Source organism: Gekko japonicus, unplaced genomic scaffold (assembly GCF_001447785.1).
Source record: "Gekko japonicus isolate JY-2015 unplaced genomic scaffold, Gekko_japonicus_V1.1 scaffold863, whole genome shotgun sequence".
NCBI lineage: Eukaryota > Metazoa > Chordata > Lepidosauria > Squamata > Gekkonidae > Gekko > Gekko japonicus.
In genome coordinates, this window is record NW_015167563.1 from 665,468 (window position 1) to 683,513 (window position 18,046).

Consider the following 18,046-nt stretch of genomic DNA (forward strand, 5'->3'; position numbering starts at 1 on the left):
CCCCCGGCATCTGATCATGCTGGGGAGCAACTGCGCAGCGGCTCGTGGATCTGACTGATCCCACCGTCTCGTTTCTCTTTTGATGCGGCTCAAAAAAGCCGCACCTTTCCCCCCATTGTGACCGGGGCCACAGTTTAACAGCAGAAGTAATTTCAGCAGAGGAAGCTTTCCTCTATCATTTTGTCTGCACACCAGGAAAAGCTTCCCCTGCTAAATTTATGCTTGTCAAAAAGGCTCAGAAACGATGCAAAAGAGGTGAGGGTGACAACCTTATTCCAACTGCATATCTTTCTGTTTGAACAGCTAATTAAAAATTAATTTTAATTGGTTTTATATTGATTATTGAAACAAACTTTACCAATAGCTGAAGCAAAGTCACCGAGAAAAGCTTCATTAATGCATATGCCTTTTGAATGACTTTTCAAAGCATTGTCAACACTGTATAGTGGCAGTGTCATATACCAGGTTGTTTGGGTTTTTTTACCTTATCACTAACTAATGCTCAGAGAGCGAATATGGCAATCTGAAAAGAGGAGATAAACACAGGGGAAAAACCAATATAGGCTTGCATCCGTTTAAGGAGAGATAGGATCCAAATGGTCCACACCTTTGATTTGACCAATTTATAACTGAAGGTAGCAAGTCAAACACTACTTAACTGATAAAAGGCATAATATGAACCACTTAGGGCTGATTTAACTGTGATGCTTGCAGGCAGAAATACCCTTTCCTGTGTGATCTTGCACGTTCCCAACATGTTGTTTATGCTGCTGTGTTTCTAATGTTCCTACATACAGAATATTAGCATGCCACTGCGACCCCTGGATCTCTGGCATTACACATTTGCATGCAGAGCAGGTGAGAGCTTGATATAAATGAGATGTTGGATGCGTGATAGATCATATCGGTAAGTTCTTTTTGCCCAATAGTGTCATGTTTAGATCACATTTTAGCCTCCTGTTTTCTTTCAGGCTCAATGCCACCACCAATGAAACTACACTTCTACTTAGATATTTTAAACAATTTTATACAATTATTTGGATATTTTAAACACCATGATTCTGTAAAGAGGAAATCCATGCAAGAAAACAGAATAAATTCTCCATCCTTTAATGTTATCATTATAAGCAGCATCACTGTCCCATTTGTCTGTAAGTTTTTGCCCCCTCCCTGCCATTAACTGCTGCCACAATGCTGGGAAGAGCAACAAGAGACTCCCCTCTGAGCTGATGATAGTGTCACTCCATCTTCAACTAGCAGGGGGTGGTACAACAGCAATTTGGTCAGCATCCATTCTTTTGCACACAATGCTTATCAATCATGTTTCTTGACATATTTGGGTCTCCAGGGGGCTGGATATTTGATGGAATTTCTGGGCCTGTGGGCTAGAGGTAGTAACACAGAGCTTGGTTTGCATGAAACTGAGAAACCACTATACATAACTACATTATGGGCTTTATGTGTAGCATTGTGACCTTGTTTCAAGAAGAGAAGAAAGACGTCATTTCCTTGATTATGTTCTTATTTTCTTGTCCTTTTTCTACTCCTCTGTGAGATGCAAAAGGACCCAGGCAAAATTGATAACACTGAATTTTCCTCACTCAACACACGCATGCATTCTCTCATTATAACACTAAATTTTCCTCACTCACTCAACACACGCATGCATTCTCTCATACACAGCCATTTATTGCTTGTGCGTTTTATTTCTGACATTTTTGAGACAATTCAGTAGGAACAGAAGCAAAGCCTAACAGGCAGACACATCATTCCCATTTTCTATTGGAGGAATACCCCTGTAGAGCTTATTTCCCCATTTCTAACCCCTGCACTCATCACTAGAAGGAAGATGTTCATTTGTACTGCTCTGAAACTGCAAGTTTAATAAAACTCAACTCTTCTGCGTCTGTTGGTAGATACGGGCTGTTCAAATGTTGGCTTAAAAAGCAGGCAAGTTGATGTTCTTACTCCTCTCCTTTCATGTCAGCTGCTCTGGGATCCTAATCTCTAAAGGGTGATCAAGATTATTGACTGTGTTACTGGGAGTGAGGGAATAGGTGCTGTTAAATGAGTCAAAGAACTAAATCTTTCTCCAGGAATTTGACTGAGAACCGTAAGTTAGAAATGACATTTTTCTGATCTGGCTTGTTCATACTGAGAACCGTGTACACCATGGTGAGCTCCTTGGAGGATACAGAACAGAAAGACATCAAATTGTAGTCTAACAAATACGGAACAAAGTTTGAATCCAATGGCACCTCTAAGACCAACAAAGTTTTATTCAAGTTATAAGATTTTGCGTGCACGCATACTTCTTCAGATACAAACGAAATCTTATGCCCCGAATAAAAGTTTGTTGGTCTTAAAGGTGCCACTGGACTCAAACTTTGTTCTGCTTCTTCAGACCAACACGGCTACCCATCTGAATCTAACAGATACAGTAACTAGATCATCCCTGGAGAAAATGCCTGAGCCTTTAAGACAGAATATTATCGGGTACAGGTTTCCCTTCATTGTGCTGGGCCATACTTTTTCTACAAGTACAGAGGTTCTTGGAGAAGAGAGCCACAGAATTCAGTATGGGAACAGGATTTGAGCAAAGGCCTAGTAGATAATGAGGCTCCATGTTATTATTTATTTAAATGTAGCCCATACAGTTAGCTGAATCTCTTCTGGTTCCATTTCTTACCAGAACTCAGTTTTCAGCAATTTTGTTCAGATAAGGCGTTTTCTGATAAAAGTATCAATAACAATATGGCCAAGAAACCGTTTTTTAAAAAGTTAGAAAGTAATACATTAATGAGGAAGCAATCTGAGGCCTTCTCACAAGCAAATCCCATGTTATTCAGTAGGCCTTACTCCCAGGTAAGTGTCCTTAGGACTGCAGCCATAGTTTAGCACATCACTGCAAAAAGTGCCTTACACTATGAAAAAGTTTGCTGAATGCTTTTATTTTTTAATATTATTTATTTTATTTATTAAGATTTATACCCCGCCCTCCCCGCAGAGCGGGCTCAGGGTGGCTTACAAGGGGCAAAGCCCATATAAAACAGATAAAAGCAATAAAACAATCATGACAGTTAATAAAATTATACTCAGTTTAACAAGATGGTTTTGTAAGTTTTATATTTTTTCCTTTGTATTGTGTTTTTCTTTTGCATAACTGAATCACATTTCAAAATCTTAAAACATTATATTGAACACAGACGTAAAATAGATTTTTTTCTGATAAAATATCCTGTCCCAAAACTGTATTGCACAAATACAAATAATACTTTATTATAAGTGTCATTAATTTTAAGTGTGCTATACGGAAAGAACTAGGATTATAACAAATTTGGATACTTGGAACCAAACTCGAACTCTCTCCTTACCTGTCCCTTCTGTTGCTGTCTTGTGCCACGGGATGAAGACTTATTTTGTTTCATCTGCCATTTTTTTCAGTGGTCTCTCTTTCCTGCCTTTTGTTTTAACTGGTCTTTTTATATGTGTGTATTTTAGCTTGTTTTAGTGTTTTAATTATGTGTTTTTGTTTGGTTTTAATGGCTTTTAAAATGTCTTTTTATTATGTTTTTAATCTGTTAGCTGCTGTGGTGGGCCTGATCAGGGCAGAAAGATAGGGTATAAATCTTGGAAATAAAATGAACAAATAAATACATTTATTGTATTCACAGGAGTATAAATGAAAACAAGTCACCTTTCAACTGATGGCAAACCTAAAACAGCTAAACAGCTTCAGAAAATGTTGTTCTAATCTCTGATGCTATTTATCATTCACTACTTGAAACAAGTGATGCTTTATTAATTCAGGTTCTAAGCGCAGTCATTGCTATTTTAGCCTGTGCTACTCCACAAAGAATTATTCTTCAGCATACTGATGATTTTTAAATTAATACTTTTTCATGTTAATATTAGTAAGAAATGCAAGAGTCAGTATGTAGTGAAATATCTTTAACTGATAGGTTCTTTTCACCAGTTCACAATTTTCTAATAAATTTTCCTCTTTAAGGCTCCTCCACAATCACGTTATGTCGCAGCTGAGGTGTGTTGGGATTATGTTCAATTAGCCAATCAGCCAGCCAAGTCTAAAGAATAAAAATAAAAACATAAACAAGTTATATCTAATTTCATTTACATATGAACGTAACTTTTACTAGTATACAGCATTCAAAGTCTTCATTCCTACATATGAAAAACACCGAGAAAGTACCTATTTACAGACTTCTCTTTAATAATTTTAGTGTCCTCAACTATTTTAATGGAAAATTGTTCCTAAAACACCCAATAGTGCAATAGTAAACAGTTACACCCTTCTAAACCCACTAATTTAAATGATCTCAGAAGGGTATAATTCTGCTTAGAATTGCACTGCAAGTGTGCTTTATAATGATTCACACCTTTGATTTTCAAAATATGTCTGTTTGTCTGAGAAGGTGATGGGGAAGGAGACAATCAGTCTAGACTACTACTGATACACAAAGGTTAATTGATTAAAGGTATTTTGGCTTGACAGAGGCTAAACTTAATATGTAAATAGAGGCATATTGCTCTTATCATCTGTCATTTTCCTTCAAATTTCCATCCCCTATACAATAACAGCTGTTTTTCACAGGCAACCAGACTAGACTCGCATCCAAGAACCAGCCCAGTGTTATCAAGTGTGCCCTCACATTAACAGTAGAACCCTATTGATGAATACTGTCAGTCATTGTAATACATACAAAAGGATCTGCTGGTTTCTTCTTACACAGTGCTGTAAGTCCTTTTAGCAGCGTCGGAGTGACATAGCGGGTTAGGTAATCCTTAGCAGCTTGTCCAACTGGGATTGGTTCAATAACCACTGGAAAATAATTAAACATATATTTATTTTCAAACTATTCAGACAAATAAATTGCCTTCTAATGCTTTATTCTTTGTTTCCTTATACTTAAGGGCAGTTAATTTAGATTTGGTCAGGGGCCCATGTACCTTTAGGACTGTCTACTCCGTTATGTCCCCAGAAGAGCACTCTGATTGGCAGAGAATAATTTGCTGGTGATCCCTGGCCCCAACCTGGTGGAACTCTCTGGCAAATAATATCAGGCCTTATGGGATTTAATGCAATTCTACAGGGCCTGTAAGACAGAGATGTTCCACCAGGCTTGTGGTTGAAGTACTGATGGTATGACCATCACTGACACCCTCCCTCTTTCTCCTGGTTTCATCTGTCTCCCTCCTCCTGCCCTGCCCATGGGGTGGCAGTGCAGTCCAGTATGGGAATACGATTTAGTAGGACACCATCTTTGATTTTAGGTTTTTAATTACATGCTCAACTGTATATTAGATTGTTGTATGATTTTATCTATTGTTTTATTACTGATGTATATTGCCCAGAGCCCTGTTTTTACAAGGATGGGGCGATTCATAAATTAAATTAATTATCATCATCATCATCATCATCTTTCTTTGTTTCAGAGATACAGAGTACTGTAGAGAAATATGCTGAGTGGCTCCTAATTTCACTTTGGTGAGTTAATCTATGTGGAATTAATCGTCTCTAGAATTATCACATAGTGAAAAGCTTTCAGACACAAATAATCTCTAAGTTATCTTGCTACATTTGAAACCAGATCTAATTAATCAACAGGCTAATGAGCAACTAAGGGCTTACCCTTTTCAGAGGATCAGTTTATAGTAGGGTTTGTTGCCGGTATAAAAAAATCTTAATTTATCATATAGGCTGTAGTCAAATATACAAAGATTTGAATATGAGAAAAACAACAGTTTTAACAACACAGTGTCCTTTTTATGTTTTTATATTATGCACACATGCTACAGCAGACGTCATTACGAAAGAAGCCTACTCTTCTTTGCGCAGGTACCAGGTATCTTTCCTCAGAAATATCTCTTTTTTCACAGAGTAAGACTAAGAGTAGCTATCAGGTCTAACATTATCTTTCCTTATCATGTATAGAATGTTATGCCTAAATCTGAAGATAAATATGTTATTTTGATGTTTCCTTGATTTTACAGTTCAAATCCTCAGTGGGGTCTGAGATATCCAAATTAATAAATACATTATTTTCTGGTTCAGATGTCATGTTCTGTACATGGCAGGAGACAAGGCAGGTGTGCACATGCTTAAGCCCAGGACTCAGTCCTGACCTATAGAAGTTTTGGGTAGGAACTCCAATTTAAACAAGCCTGAGTGCTTTTATGTTGATATTTCACTTTGAACATAAAGAACAATGCTTTCGAGGAAATATGTTTCTTTCCCTCACTTCACTGCTGACTGCAAAAGTAAATCATGGGCATGTATTGAACAGGGTTCATCAGGAGTGATAAGAAACACAACTGCCTCCTCAACCACTCAAATAAGCCTTGCCTTCTTGTGTAACTAAAAAACCCCACCTGATTACTCAAAAATTATACCATCAGCGGCTATGTGGTCACACACTGTGCCTCTGGGAAACTAGTTTTGTTTTATTTTTTTTAATTAATTTATTTATAGTCTGTCTTTTTCACTTAGATTCAAGGCATATGACACAATGTGTCAATGCAACCAATGTGACATATGATAAACAATGGAATTGGACTAGGATTACATAAATTTGAAGTCAAGGTTACCTTTTTGGCATACTGTGTTGCCATTTCACAAACCTTTATTTGGACTTGGTGACTATCCTATTGTTCAAACCAGTGCTGGACATTCATCTAGCATGGTTGCCAGACAGACAAGCAAAATCTGCAGACAATAGCATAGCTATCATTGAGGTAGCAAGGCTTCCTCTCATTCCACAATACAATATGGGGAAATGAGACATTACTCTATTGGCACTAGACCCTAGATTTTAACCACATGGATAAAATCTGGGTATTTTTATCATCTGCAAAGGTTAACAGAAAAAACAGAGCAGATTTTTAGCATACTGTTGATACACAGCTAAACTGATTTGGTGTGATCTCATGAGGACTTATATCAAAAGGAAAGCTTAACATACAACATATGCATTATATGAAAAAAAAAATCTCCAGGGGACTGGCTAGTGCCAGCTACATTAAACGACTTGTGCCACCACTTGAGGCAAGTTTGAACATGGCCTGAATTATAAATATGTCAAATACACATAACCTCTATGCTTACAGAATCTAGGAAGCAAAGATATTTAACGGAAAGGACTTATTCAAACGAAATTGTAAGGAAATGGATATAACTCTAAAGTCACCTACAGAAAATAGCCACACTGCCCTTAAATTTAAAGCAGCTCCATGCATAATGTTTTACACTTCGATAGAGCATTACACTTCCATGTGATCCTCCATCTGCAAGTGAACGTGACTATCTTTAATCTTCATAATCTAAGGCACCAAAAGTTTGCGCAACAGTGACACACAAATGATTTTCTTCATGTTGTAAACCATTTCATGAGCAGCACACACATCTAAAGATAATAAATAAATAGTGCATTTAATTAATTAATTAATTCATTCATTCAATAAACCTGATAGAGACTAATGTAACAGCAATCCTTGAATTAATTACACCAGCCTGTGTTTGCCCCACTTTTTGTGGTAGTTTCATAAAAAAGGGGGGAATATCATTTGGTTCTTTAAGTAAATTATGATCCACAGTGCTTCAGGCAGGGTGTTGTAAAAAAGCCTAGATATAAAATTGACTACATCTGAAAGGAGAGGGAAATAGCGGTTATCAGAGAAATGTACATTCTAGACAGACATTTCATACCTTCGGGAAACATGAACCGGATTTCCCTTTCAGCTGCGGAAAAGCTAGAACTGCCATGAAGTGCATTCCTCAGGTCATCTGTCCCATAGATCGCTCTTAAACTAATGCAGTAGAGATATGTGTTATCATATTTAGTCACAAATGCAGCAATTAACCTCAATTAACTTGTTTGGTATTTGATTCTGAATAGTATATCAAAGGGACAGGCAACATATGGCCACACTGCTCTGTCCCAAACCTTTCCAAAAGAAGAATTCTCTCCCTTCTCCAAGAACAACCAGCCTGTAAGCAAGTCCTATATGGCAGAAATAGTACAGGCAGAGGGAAACAGCTGAAGCACATTTCATAGCCCTTAATTTGTAATCTATTTAAATCTTGTTAGATGAAAATGTAAAAAAGGTAAAGGTTCCCTTGCTCGAAACCCAGTCGAGTCCGATTCTAGGGTTGCGATGCTCATCTCCGTTTCAAAGCTGAAGAGCCAGCGCTGTCCGAAGACAATGTAAAGACAATGTAAAATGTAAAGGCTCTTTATAAATTATTTCTAACTGCTCTCTCAGCCTTTTCCCCAAATTTCACTATAAAGGTTGCCACACTGAAATCATTACTGCCATTAACTTCAGTTATAACTGTTTCATAGTAGGGTGTTCGTTTGTTTTTTTTTTAAATATTGTGAACATAGTACGTTACCTATCAGGGTAGTTTTCCTTAGCTATTATGGTATTTGCTGGTCCAAGCAGCTCCTTCCAGTATGAGATAGCACAATGACGAGCAAGAACCATTGCAATTAAAGGCCCAGAACTCATATATGCTGTTAAGTTAGGAAAAAACATTTTCCCATACTGTTCTACGTAGAAATTGCTACACTGCTCAGGACTTAGTTGGATCTTTCGTTTCTACAAAAGAAAAAGACAGAAAAAAATCCTCTTCAGTCCATTGTTCTAAGGTTGTCAAATACTAAAATTTGCACAGACATATGGTATTACATAACCAGTGTAAATGCTCGTACAACAAAAATGGCATTCTGCTGGATACAGTGGGCAGTATCCTACTATCCATGTTCAGAAGGCAAACTGAGTTTTCCCACATATCTTTCTTTTCTGTTAGTTCTTTTCAACCCCCACAATGATCATTGCTGGGGTTTCAGGACGCATGCAGAGGGACAGCTGTGAGGGTGGGGGGGGGAGACAAGGAGGGACAAGGAGCTGTACAGTGGAAGAGGAAAGAGGAGTGATTTCCTTGTCCTCCTTGCTTCAGTTCCCCTCCCCTAACCTGTATGACTATTTTGTGTGGCCCCACAACCCTCAAACACAGCTGAACAAGGCATTCCATACATGAAGTGCTAGGATACTGCCCAGTAAATGCCACTGTCCATTCTTTAAAACAAAATTAACAATAGCAAAATGACACTGTGGAATTCATGTTTTAGAGCTATGGCTACTTTGGATAGGAAAAGTCAGGGTCTTTTGAACAATCTCAGCCACCCTAAGCCAGCCTTGGCTGGGAGGGCAGGCTATAAACGTGAAGAATAAACAAATAAACAAACAAATAAATCTGAAAACTACAACAATTCAGTTCATGCTTTAAGTTCTCCACTAGATGTATTTACTACCATCTTTCTATAAAAGGTTCTTCTTCCTGGAAAGGGCTGTTGTGCAGACATGGCGAGTTACTGATCAATGGTCTCTACCTAGAATTTAGTAGGAGTGTGTGCACATGAAAGCTTGTACCCAGAATTAAACTTTGTTGGTGTGCCACTGGACTCAGACTTTGTTCTACAGTTGACACAGACATCTCTGTGAGGGGACCCCCACAGCCCTAATGAGGGTGGAACTTAGTTTGCCATCAGTTAGGGCACATGTCCATCTTGCTTTACTTAAATTCTGGAGTAAAGGCAACATCGCTACCATTAACACTCTCAGCAACCAGTGTTTTCAGTTAATGTCACGTAATAGCACATTTTGGTCTGCATGCTACAACAACATACTTACTCATTATTCTATCCCAGATGATCTGTTGGGGGCTTTGAATAATGGCCCTAATTTACGAAACTAGGTTTATAGATGTGATGCTTTACTGGACAGTTTTACAGTCTCTAAATCCAAATTTTCTCCTTGGTTTAAACGAATTAAAAGAGATCATGTTAGATCTTATTTGACAAATATCTCATCTCAAAACCTTAGAAAGGCATTCACTTCTGTACGTTTTCAAATGTATAGAATCAGACCTATATGTGGATAAACTTGTCTGGAGGTAGGGAGATTAATGCCATCAATAAACAGATGGCATCAAACTCTATCTCTTGTCTTGGTCTCACATCACAGGGAGGGGGGGACCAGAGAGAAATTACAGTCCTTCCATAAGTTTACTTTACCATGATCTTGATCTTTGATTATTACTTCCTTATAAAATAGGCGTCTTTATATTACCATTTTCTTCCAGTGGAATACATATGTTGAAAGGGGCAATTTCTGAGAACAAAAAGATATGCTTGCTTGCACGGAGTCACATTTTTAAGAGGGCCACCGCTGTACAATAGTGTCATCTAGTGGTCAGCTACAACATTTTGTTCATTATTGATGCAGTGGGTTTAGTTCTCCAGAAATGAATTGGCATGTTTACAGAAGCAGATCTCTGTTCTAGCAACAATTAGCCAACATATTAAGAGTGTTTTTATGATGGCAAGCAACTGATGCTTTATAATGAGTCCTAACTGATGTTAACATTTCAGTTTTTATTTTTAGTACTGCTCAAGGGGAAAGTTATTTTTACTCAATCAAAAAATGTTGTACAGCACTCTTTGGGAAAGTTTTTTTTTAACACAACTGGCAGACCATACCTATAAATTTAGCATTCTCTTTTTGTTTGCAATTCAATGCCTTGAGCATCAATAAAAGAATGTGACCATTCAGATTGTAAAGATTCCAGAACTATTCTGCTTGCAAAAACAAACTGAAAGTCGGGGGTTATAAAAGCTGTTGAGACAGGAAAGCAAGTTGAAATGAAACCATATTTATTCTGAAGCAAAGCCTCTTGAATGCTATGATTTATTAGTTGCAAAGATACTTCAGATTGTATCTGAGTATTCAAAACTTTATTTTCACATTACCTGTACAATAGTGAATCCTGATCTGAGAATGATATCTTCTATTTCATCTTCTTTGTGGATGATATCTGGCTTAATGATTGCCAGGGTTCTTTCAACATAAATCTGAGGTGGGGGCATTAACGTCTGCATTTTTTCTTAAAAGATTCAAATCAAAGTCTTATTTTCCTGAAATAAATTTTTATGCCCGTTATGTTTACATAACATTTAGGGGAAAGGATGCTAATTTTCTTAGTTATTCTAATATTACATCATGCTGGCCAATCTGTATGAACACATAACCCAAAGCAATGCATGTTTACTCAGAAGTAAATCCTACTGAATTTAATGACACCGTGCAATCCTATGCAGAGGTACTCTAGTCTAATTTCAGTAATTTCATTTTATTAGTGTATTCTGATATTTAAACGTTACTTTTCTGCCCAGTATGGAAAACAGGTTACAATATCATTCTCTCCTCTTTATTTTATCTCTGCAACAACAATCTTGTGATGTGGCTTAGGACAACAGAGAGAATGACTAGCCCAAAATCACCCAAAGAACTTCTGCAGCAGAATGGGGATTCACACTTGGGTCTCCCAGACTTAGGTCTAATACTAACCAATGTTCCCTCTAAGCTGAGTTAGTGTGAGCTAGCTCACACTAACTCAGCTTAGAGGGAACACTGATACTAACCAGTACACCCTGTGCTTACACTGGAGTAAATCTGGACAGGAGGTTATCATTTGCTCTCTAGTTAGTGTTTCTCAGACTGCACTCTTAACTAAGCCACAGTTGTTCTCCAACAGGTAGAAACCAACCGGTGATCCCTGTCTTCTCACAGAACTTGTAAAAAGTGTCCCCTGTTGCTTTCTGTCTTGAGACACAGACCCTCTGTCCACAGGTGGCTGTTGTTCAGCACAATTCTATATGCGTTCTCTAGAAAGTTCTATTGTGTTTGCCAGGGGCTTTATTCCTTAGCGTCCACAGGTCTTGCCCACAGGGGTGGATTAGCTATTTACTTTTGCTGGGGAAAATCCTGGTGGGCTGCCTGTTTAAGAGCCCACTCCCCTTGATGAGGCTGGGAAGGAGATGCCCTGCTTCACCCTGTGCTAGCTGGGTGCAGTAGGGCTGATGAGGAGATACATGGTAGTACCCAGTTTACCCCTGTGCTGGCCCACGTGTGTTTCGAGTTTTCAACTCCAGGTTGGAGAATTCCCGGGGAGGGTGGGGAAGAGAGGGAGCTCGTGGCCATTCCATTCCTGCAATTTCGCCTTTACTTCTTCTCTGGCTAGCTCTGCCCATTTTGAGAATGAGATTAGGGGTCGTTAGCAGCAGTAAACTGCCCTTCCTCCGTTCAGTTTGCCCCAGATACCAAGCTGGGCAACAGCTTGACCTCACTCCGTTAAAAAGTTTCCTGCTGTGCGGCAGTTTTCACAAGAAATGGGCTCCGCTTACCTGCTAATGCAGCCTTCTCAAAACCAACGCGGTTGCTAGGCGACCAGAGAAACCCGATCGAGGCCGGCCACCTACGGTAGCCAGGAAGGTCATTTTCAGGTTCGCCTAAAACAATCTTCCCTACGCTTCTCTCAGTCTTGATAGCAGAAAACGAAGTAGGGGAGTGGGCGATACTTTCGTCTTCTGCAGCCGCCGTATGTGGATGTGTTTGAGACGGCCATTTAAGTGCCTTGCCTGGTATCTCCAACCATCTTTTTGCTACCCCATTTCTATTGGAACCTGCTTATTTCCCTCATAATTGGCTGCTGGCTCTGAGGGGGGGGGAAAGCCCTGTCAAGTGTTTGCTGGGCAGGGGCGGGGGTGGAATGCAGCCCTGCTTTTTAAAAGAAAACTGTTAAAAGTTTTCATTACGCTTTGTGGGATGTAAAGGTAAAGGTTCCCTTGCTCGAAAGCCAGTCTAGTCCGACTCTAGGTGTTGCGGTGCTCATCTCCGTTTCAAAGCCGAAGAGCCAGCGCTGTCCGAAGACGTTTCCGTGATCATGTGGCCGGCATGACTAAACACCAAGGCGGACGGAACGCTGTTACCTTCCCACCGAAGTGGTACCTATTTATCTACTTGCAATCTCTTGCTTTTGAACTGCTAGGTTGGCAGGAGCTGGAACTAGAGATGGGAGCTCACTCCATCCTGCGGCACACTCGGGTCTCGAACTGCTGAACTACTGACCTTCCACAGCCTGCAGTTCAGGTCTTAACCACTTGAGCCACCGCAGCTCCTGTTTTTGTGTAATGTGCTACCCCTAAATTTTTATTCTGGATTCTGCACTGTAATGTAAACAGTATCCTATCACCATGATGAAGGAATAGAATCTTCTTAAATTATGGAATTTTTGTAATAGTCATAATTTTATAACAAGTATTATGATTATAGACATTTAGAAGTGAATGTAGTATCCTATAGAAAAGTGGAGGGGGAGCAGTCATAAGAGCAGCCTAAAGTACTGTGCTGTACATCCTGGGAGACACAACTTCAAATTTTGAGCCTAATATATGGTACTATTTCCCATGCAAGAACACTTGGTCAGAATAAATATTTTTAGTATGATTCATAAGTGCTCCATAATGAAAAAACAGGTGCTCCATAATGAAAAAAAAACTGTTTTTCAAGGGGGGGGGGGGTAGAATAACTGACCTGGTTCAGGCTAGCTCAGTCTCATCAGATCTCAGAAGCTAAGCAGGGTCAGCCCTGAGTATTACTTGGATGGGAGACCACCAAGGAAGTCCAGGGTTGTGACGCAGAGGCAAGCAATGGCAAACCACCTCTGATAGTCTCTTTCCTTGGAAACCCTACAGATTCACTATAAGATGGCTGTGACTTGATGGCCCTTTCCTTTACCACCAAAATAACTAATGAAAATCTGCCAGGCCAAATACCTTTATCTCTGGCACGATGGTGGTAGTATGGCACTTAAGTGCTGCATTAAGAAGCAGGGGATACTGAATGAAATCCCACTACTGGTAAATGCTGCCCAGCACTCCTCTTGTCCCAGTCACCATTGCTGTGTTTTGTATGGGTAAAAATAAATAGATATTGGTTTCCATTAAACAATCCTTATTTATTTATTTGTCTTTATAGCCCACCCATCCCACGAGCAGGCTCAGGGTGGGTAACATCATATAACAATACAATAAGTACAGTTGGGAGGCATGGCAATGCTGAGCCTAATGGTGGATGCCTAAACGAGAGGCTCTTGACCCTAAATACTAATTTCTTCCTTTATCCAACATCGAACTGCACCAATCCATGCCGTTTCTGCTGGCTTCAACTATGGGGAAGACTTCACACACCAAGAACAAGGAAGCAGTGACCCCTTCACAGTCGGTAAGAGCCTATTTCCTTCCTCCCAGTGAACAAACCGCGGGCCAGAGCCAAGGGAATGATCAGCTAGACAAAATGTCTGATCGGGCTTTGCTGCCACCTGAGGGAGGCCGTGCTGTCTCCTCCCAACAATTTTTTGAAACTATCCAAAGGCTGGAAGACAACATCAGCCAAAAACTCTCCACATCCCTAGCCCCAATAATGGAACAATTAGACTCCATGAAGGAGAGCCTGAACACAGTAACTCAGACATCAAACTGTGTTTGAACTCTCAGTGAAGGCACAAGAAGACATCAGGCACCTTCAGTCTTCAGAGGAATGGGCTAGGGGAAAATAATGAATCTAGAAAATAAACTTAAGGAGTGGAACCTGTAGAGGCTTACCAGAAAAAATAGAAGAGGGCTCAGATTTAAGATCCTTTTTTGTATCATGGCTGGCAAAGTCATTGGGCCTAGAAGAAGGAGTCGCTCCTGTAATAGATAAAGCATATAGACTAGACCCTCTATCCAAGCATAACACTGAGCTCCCGAGAGACATTGTTGTGGCCTTTCCAGACTCTAGAACCAGGGAAGCCATTCTTAAAAAATCAAGGTCAAAAGAAGGACTTACATTTCAAAGCAAGAAAATTCTGGTCTTGCTAGATCTCTCCATGGAGACACTTCAGCATAGGAAGGAACTGAAACCCATACTAAACAAGCTCCATGAGAACAATGTGAGATACAGCTGGATCTCTTCTTGTTGCATCTTAGTGCTCCACCAGAACCTTTGCTTGTAAGCGAATAGCCTGAAATCTGGCTACAATCTTTTGAAAGCTCTGCATATTGACTTCTCCATACCTCCATCACCATCTTCTGATCAGTTTAGAGATGCAGATGCTTCGCCCTCTTAAATGGTGTAAAGTGAAAATTTTTACCCTGCATTCTTAATTAGTCACTTTTTATATTTCTTTTTCTGTCTTAAGAAGGCACATGATGACAAAAAGCCTATCTTGAGGGTAAAGTGAGTTTTAACAGCATTACTTATAAAAATGGGGAGGGTTGGGTAGACTTTTTTTTTGCTCCTGGCTGTTGTAACACTTATTGGTCTCCCCAGTTTATGGTTATCTACTGACTCCGCACTGTGGTGCAGCTTTTGGGATTTTTACCTCCTTTGAGAGGTAGTTATTGTTACTCACTGTTGTTTTAATTGGTTAATTTATTTCGCTATTTACACCGCTGTAATATTATATAGTTCCATTCCACAACAGAAATGATGTTGCCAATTGTTCTTGACCTCTCTGTATGTTGCTCCTAAATATGGTTTGAATGTTATTTTTTACATTGTGCATTTTGATACAGGCAATGTTAGGCCTCTAAGCTGTGGAGTCTTGTGAGCAAAAATTTTATTTTGTGAGCTACTGCCATTAAAGTTGTGAGCGAGTTATTTGGCTACTGCATAAATTAGTTTGCTCTGGAGCCACCCTTTCTGAGCGGACAAAAATCTGTGAGCCGGAGGCTAAAAAACTGTGAGCTAGCTCACACTAACTCAGCTTAGAGGGAATATTGGCTATTGGTACTTACTTTACAGGTAATACTTTTAGAACTTGACTGGTTCAGTGACAATACTCCTCACTATATAGTTCTAAAAATGAAATCTGAATTTAAGAGTCATGATGCCTGTTAACATGAAAATTGTGTCACTCAATTGTAGAGGGCTGAATGATAGAATAAAAAATAAGAGAATAGCAACTTTTTTGGTTAAACTACACCCCGACATTCTGATACAACAAGAAACTCATTTAAAGAAACAGAACTCATTAGTCTTTAAATCAAATTGGTTTTCAGAGGAATTTCAGGCCTGTGGCTCTTCAAAGTCCCGAGGTATGGCCATCCTCTTTTCAAAGAAAGTACATTTTGTAGGTCAATCAAAAAAATAGACCCAAATGGATGATTTCTCTTTTTAAAAGGTCTCTTAAACAACTCAAAATACACTGTAGCATCTGTATATGCCCCAAATGAAGGGCAATATCGTTTTTTAAAAGTTACTTTTGGTAAACTACAGCAATTCCAGGAAGGTCCTGTCATTATAGGCGGCAACCTTAATAGTGTTGCAGACCTGATCATGGATAAGTCCCTACCATCTAGAAACAAAGGTAATACCCAAAATTTCAAAAACAAAGACTCAACACTTAAACAATTACTTACCCAATATAATTTATCGATGTATGGAGGCATCATAACCAAAATGTTAGGGACTATGCCTATTACTCCCCACGCCATGACACCTTTTCTAGAATTGAGTATATTTTACTTTCCACTGCTCTTTTACAAAAGGCGTTGCACCCTGAGATTGGTTTGAGAACCCATTTTGATCATACATGGATTGAATGCTCCATTGTGGACAATGAACGTGAACACTAATCATGCAATTGGTCTTTGAATTTTATTTAACCAGGAAACTCATATGGAAATATAAAATTAAATTAAATTTTATTTTGAAACTAACTCCAGTTGTGGGGTTTCACAAGACATTGTATGGGACAATATATAGTCCATCATCTGGGGCAAATTTATTTCCCTTAATTCAGCCTACAAAAAGAAAAAAGATCAAAGATGAATTATTAAACAAAATACACATTCTGGAGGATAGACACAAGAAGTTCAGCTCCAAAAAAATTTATAAACATCTGCAACTTGAAAGGAAAAAATTGGAGGCCCTTGAGACTATGCAAACCCCAAAAAACGTATTATTTCATAAACAAAAATATTGGTTCCAAATCCCTAATCCTTGAATCGCCTGTCATGGAAACTAAATAAAGAAAAAGCTAATATAAATATCAATTTCATAAGGGATGCTAAAAATAAAACTTACTCTTCCTTAAAAGACATTCTTCAAATATTTACACAATATTATAAAAATCTATATCAGTCTGATAACCCAAATTCAATTGATATATGGCAATATTTACAATCTAATAATATAGTTAAGACACTTTCTGAAGCACATAAATCATCTGGAAACTCCAATAACATCAAAAGAGATTCTCAGTGCTATAAAGATGTCCAAAATAAACAAAACCCCAGGATGCAATGGCTTACCAGCCAAATTTTATAAGACTTTTGTTAAAGATTTAGTGTCTCCTTTTGCAACTTCATTCTGGAGTCTGGAAAACTACCCCAATCTTGGGAACAAGCGAGAATAATAGTAATACCTAAACCCAGCTAGGATCTCTCAAATCCCAAATCATACCGTTCCATTTCTTTATCGAACAATGACTATAAACTCTTCACCTGCGTTTTAACTTCTAGATTGAATCACATAAATGGAGAATACATTCATGTAAATCAAAAAGGGTTTATCCCTAACAGAAACATTACCGATAACACGACTTCCGGTCTGTGGCTCGACGATGGCAGTCGCATTCCCCTACCTCTGGGGAGGAGACTGGCACACCAGTGGTTTGGAGGGGTGCCACCTCAAGTGACACCCCCAGGTGAGCCTTGGGAAAGGCTTCAGGCCAGGGGGCGCTGGGGGGGGGGCGACCTCTTCGATGGCCCAATGCCAGAGAATTGAGGCGCTCTCTTGCCCCGAAGGTCCGACCACTGTGTGGCTCAGTTTTTAACTGAGCATAGTTGATGCCAGCCGGGACAAGCTGAGGAGATCAGCGAGATTGCAATGCTACAAGAGGTCTGAACATGGACTGGCAATGAACCAGAGAGTGTTCTGAGTGGAAAAACCTAAAAGTGAGTTCTTCCCCCCCCCCCAACTGAAAGCGATGCCGGGAGGGAACCCCCGGCGTAAACAAATGAACTGAGTTAAACAACCGAAGGGGTGTGGGGGAAAAGAAGTTTTAAAGTGCGTAAGAGATTTAGCTGAGTTTGCGGAGGTGGACTGGGCGTTTCTGGAGTAGGGTGAAAAGGTTCTTCTA

General features: G+C 39.3%; 1 protein-coding gene across 1 annotated transcript; it reads right to left on the reverse strand.

Annotated features, from left to right (window-relative positions):
• Positions 1-4,004: 4,004 nt before the first annotated feature.
• NME5 (NME/NM23 family member 5) lies at positions 4,005-10,958 on the reverse strand. The gene is made up of 5 exons (XM_015413777.1): positions 10,830-10,958; positions 8,411-8,616; positions 7,724-7,824; positions 4,722-4,840; positions 4,005-4,085 (listed from the first exon to the last, which is right to left on the reverse strand). Exons 1-5 carry the CDS (start codon positions 10,956-10,958, stop codon positions 4,005-4,007), a joined length of 636 nt encoding a protein of 211 aa, XP_015269263.1.
• Between the last annotated feature and the right edge of the window lie 7,088 nt (positions 10,959-18,046).

What these genes read in the sequence shown, in the direction of transcription:
- NME5 (XM_015413777.1), bottom strand. Translation starts at nt 10,958, where the DNA reads ATGCAGACGTTAATGCCCCCACCTCAGATTTATGTTGAAAGAACCCTG. An exon ending in CAGGATTCACTATTGTACAG is followed by an intron (nt 8,617 to 10,829) that starts GTAATGTGAAAA and finishes TTTCTTTTGTAG; the next exon opens with AAACGAAAGATCCAACTAAG. An exon ending in CCGGTTCATGTTTCCCGAAG is followed by an intron (nt 4,841 to 7,723) that starts GTATGAAATGTC and finishes ATTATTTTCCAG; the next exon opens with TGGTTATTGAACCAATCCCA.